Here is a 2500-nt window from a genome sequence, read left to right on the forward strand (position 1 = left end):
AGAGAGCTTTACATACCTTGGTAGTGTAGTTCACAATTCTGGATTGTCAGAGCAGGAAGTCAGCAGACAGATTGGCCTGGCAGCAGGGATCATGAACTATCTCGACAAGAGTATTTGGAGATGCCAGTACCTGTATAGAAGGACCAAACTACGCATCTTCTAGGCCCTGATAATACCAGCTTTGCTATACTGAAATGAAACCTGGACATTATTTTGTGCCTTGGAGTCCCATCTTGATGCCTCTTGTAATAGGTCCTTGTGCTGGATCATGGGGTACTGTTGGCGGGACCATATGTCAAAGCAACGGTTACACCGTGAGGCTGGCACAGGACCTGTTATCTGCATAATCCGGGATCGCCAACTCAGGCTATATGGCCACCTAGCTCGCTTTCCTCAGATTGATCCTGCCCATCAAGTCGTCTCTGTTTGAGACAACCCTGGGTGGAGGAGGCCTGTGGCACGAGCTAGGAAATCGTGGCTTGGACAGATCGACCAAACATCGTGAGGAGCTCGAGGCGGGCCGAGTCCCTGCCTGCCAGCTTGCTATGAGGGACCCTCATGGAAATAAAGGGTGGATACGGCTATGCGCCCCGTCAGTGGTAGCTACTAGGTAATGATGATGGTGACGATAACACATACATGTATATATATATATATATATATATATATATATATATATATATATATATATATATATATATATATATATATATATATATGTATATATATATGTATGTATGTATATATATATTCATATATATATATATATATATATATATATATATATATATATTTATATACATGTATATGTATATATACAAATATATATATACATCTATCTATCTATCTACCTATCTATCTATCTACCTATCTATCTATCTATCTATCTATCTATCTATCTATCTATCTATCTATCTATATATATATATATATATATATATATATATATATATATATATATCTGAATAATATGTATGTATATATACATATGCATATACCTTTATGCATACATATATATATATATATATATATATATATATATATATATATATATATATATGCATATATACAAATATGTACATGCATCTTTGTCTACCTATCTATCTATCTATCTATATATGAATGTGTATGTATGTATATATATATACATATACATATATGCATATGTATATATATATGTGTGTGTGTGTGTGTGTATGTGTGTGTGGTTGTGAGAGAGAGAGAGAGAGAGAGTGTGTGTGTGTGTTTGTATGTGTGTGTGTGCGTGTGTGTGTTTATATGACATGTACATGTGTAAAAGAAATGTATATACATAAATACGGATGTTGATAAGGCATTGAATGCATGGAAATTTATGATGACAGATAATGGTTGTGTAATGGTTGTATAATGACTAAGTGATCATGTGCGCCTATCATATGTTGTAGATACCTTGTTTTACATTCTCTTTTGCACACCATCACCATGATGATCCTTTTCAAAAGGAAATAACCAGTCACCTGGTATAGTATCTTGAAATCAACATTAGATTGCATTGGTTGAAAATAAATGACCTCATATTTTGTTTCCCAAGGTAAAATCGTCCCATATGTGGAGCTGAGCGTCGTGCACGCGTCCGTGCTATCCCTGCTCGTCATCTCCCTGGAGCGGTATCACGTGATATGCCAGCCGCTGCAGGCCGGGCACCGCTGCACGCGCGCCAAGGCCACCGCTACGATCGCAGTCATCTGGACGGTCGCCTTCCTCTCTGCCGGGTGCGACGTCCTACCCTTCTCGCCAATAGTTTATGTTTCTAGTTAATGATACATTCATAATAATTGGCATTAATGCTCTAACATTTCTTCAGCAGTAATGGTGTTCATACTGCTGTTATTGCCATGATGATAAAAGTTATTATGTCAGTTTACTATGGTTAACCGGTTACTTTTAAAATAAATGATAGAAATTACCATAGTTATTATGAATGCCATTATCAACCTCACCTCCTCCTCCTAATTATCATCGTCATCATCATCACCCACTACTCCCAATTATTATCGTCATCATCATCATTGCTATCATAATTTGTAATGTCCTTGGTAATATCACTGATATAAGTATTATCAGTAATGCCATGGTTATTGTCCCAATCTCCTTAGTGATCCCATTTTATGGATGATTATACCATCGTCGTTACCTGTAATGCGACTATGACTGCATTATCCACAAGGGATGATAATAAATTGCGGCATGAGCAAAACGAGGCACTCGCATATACATCGCATATACGCAAAAGTGTAATAATTTCTTGATCTGCCACACTATATCTGTAAATATTTTAAAATCGACATTTTTACATCTCCTGTGTCTATGTAGTTATCTTTATTCCTCACGAGAAAGCATCTGATTGTGAATGATTTCTTATGAGACTGTAGAGTATAATCCAGAGCCCTTCTCTTCCACAGACCCATGTTGAGGATCGTTCAGTATGACTATGTCAAGTATTACGACGGCTCTACTA

General features: G+C 36.8%; 1 protein-coding gene across 1 annotated transcript in view; it reads left to right on the top strand.

Moving 5' to 3' along the window:
• The first annotated feature begins 268 nt into the window (after nt 1-268).
• The window catches only part of LOC113808678 (growth hormone secretagogue receptor type 1), a 3102-nt gene continuing 870 nt past the window's right edge, over nt 269-2500 (top strand). The window contains exons 1-4 of the mRNA XM_070120228.1: nt 269-273; nt 398-501; nt 1574-1754; nt 2445-2500. The exon at nt 2445-2500 is cut by the window's right edge and continues 870 nt beyond it. Coding sequence (XP_069976329.1) covers nt 269-273; nt 398-501; nt 1574-1754; nt 2445-2500 — 346 coding nt within the window. The remainder of the gene's footprint in view (nt 274-397; nt 502-1573; nt 1755-2444) is intronic.

The sequence above is a fragment of the Penaeus vannamei genome, unplaced genomic scaffold (assembly GCF_042767895.1).
Source record: "Penaeus vannamei isolate JL-2024 unplaced genomic scaffold, ASM4276789v1 unanchor3851, whole genome shotgun sequence".
In the NCBI taxonomy this organism is placed as follows: Eukaryota; Metazoa; Arthropoda; class Malacostraca; order Decapoda; family Penaeidae; genus Penaeus; species Penaeus vannamei.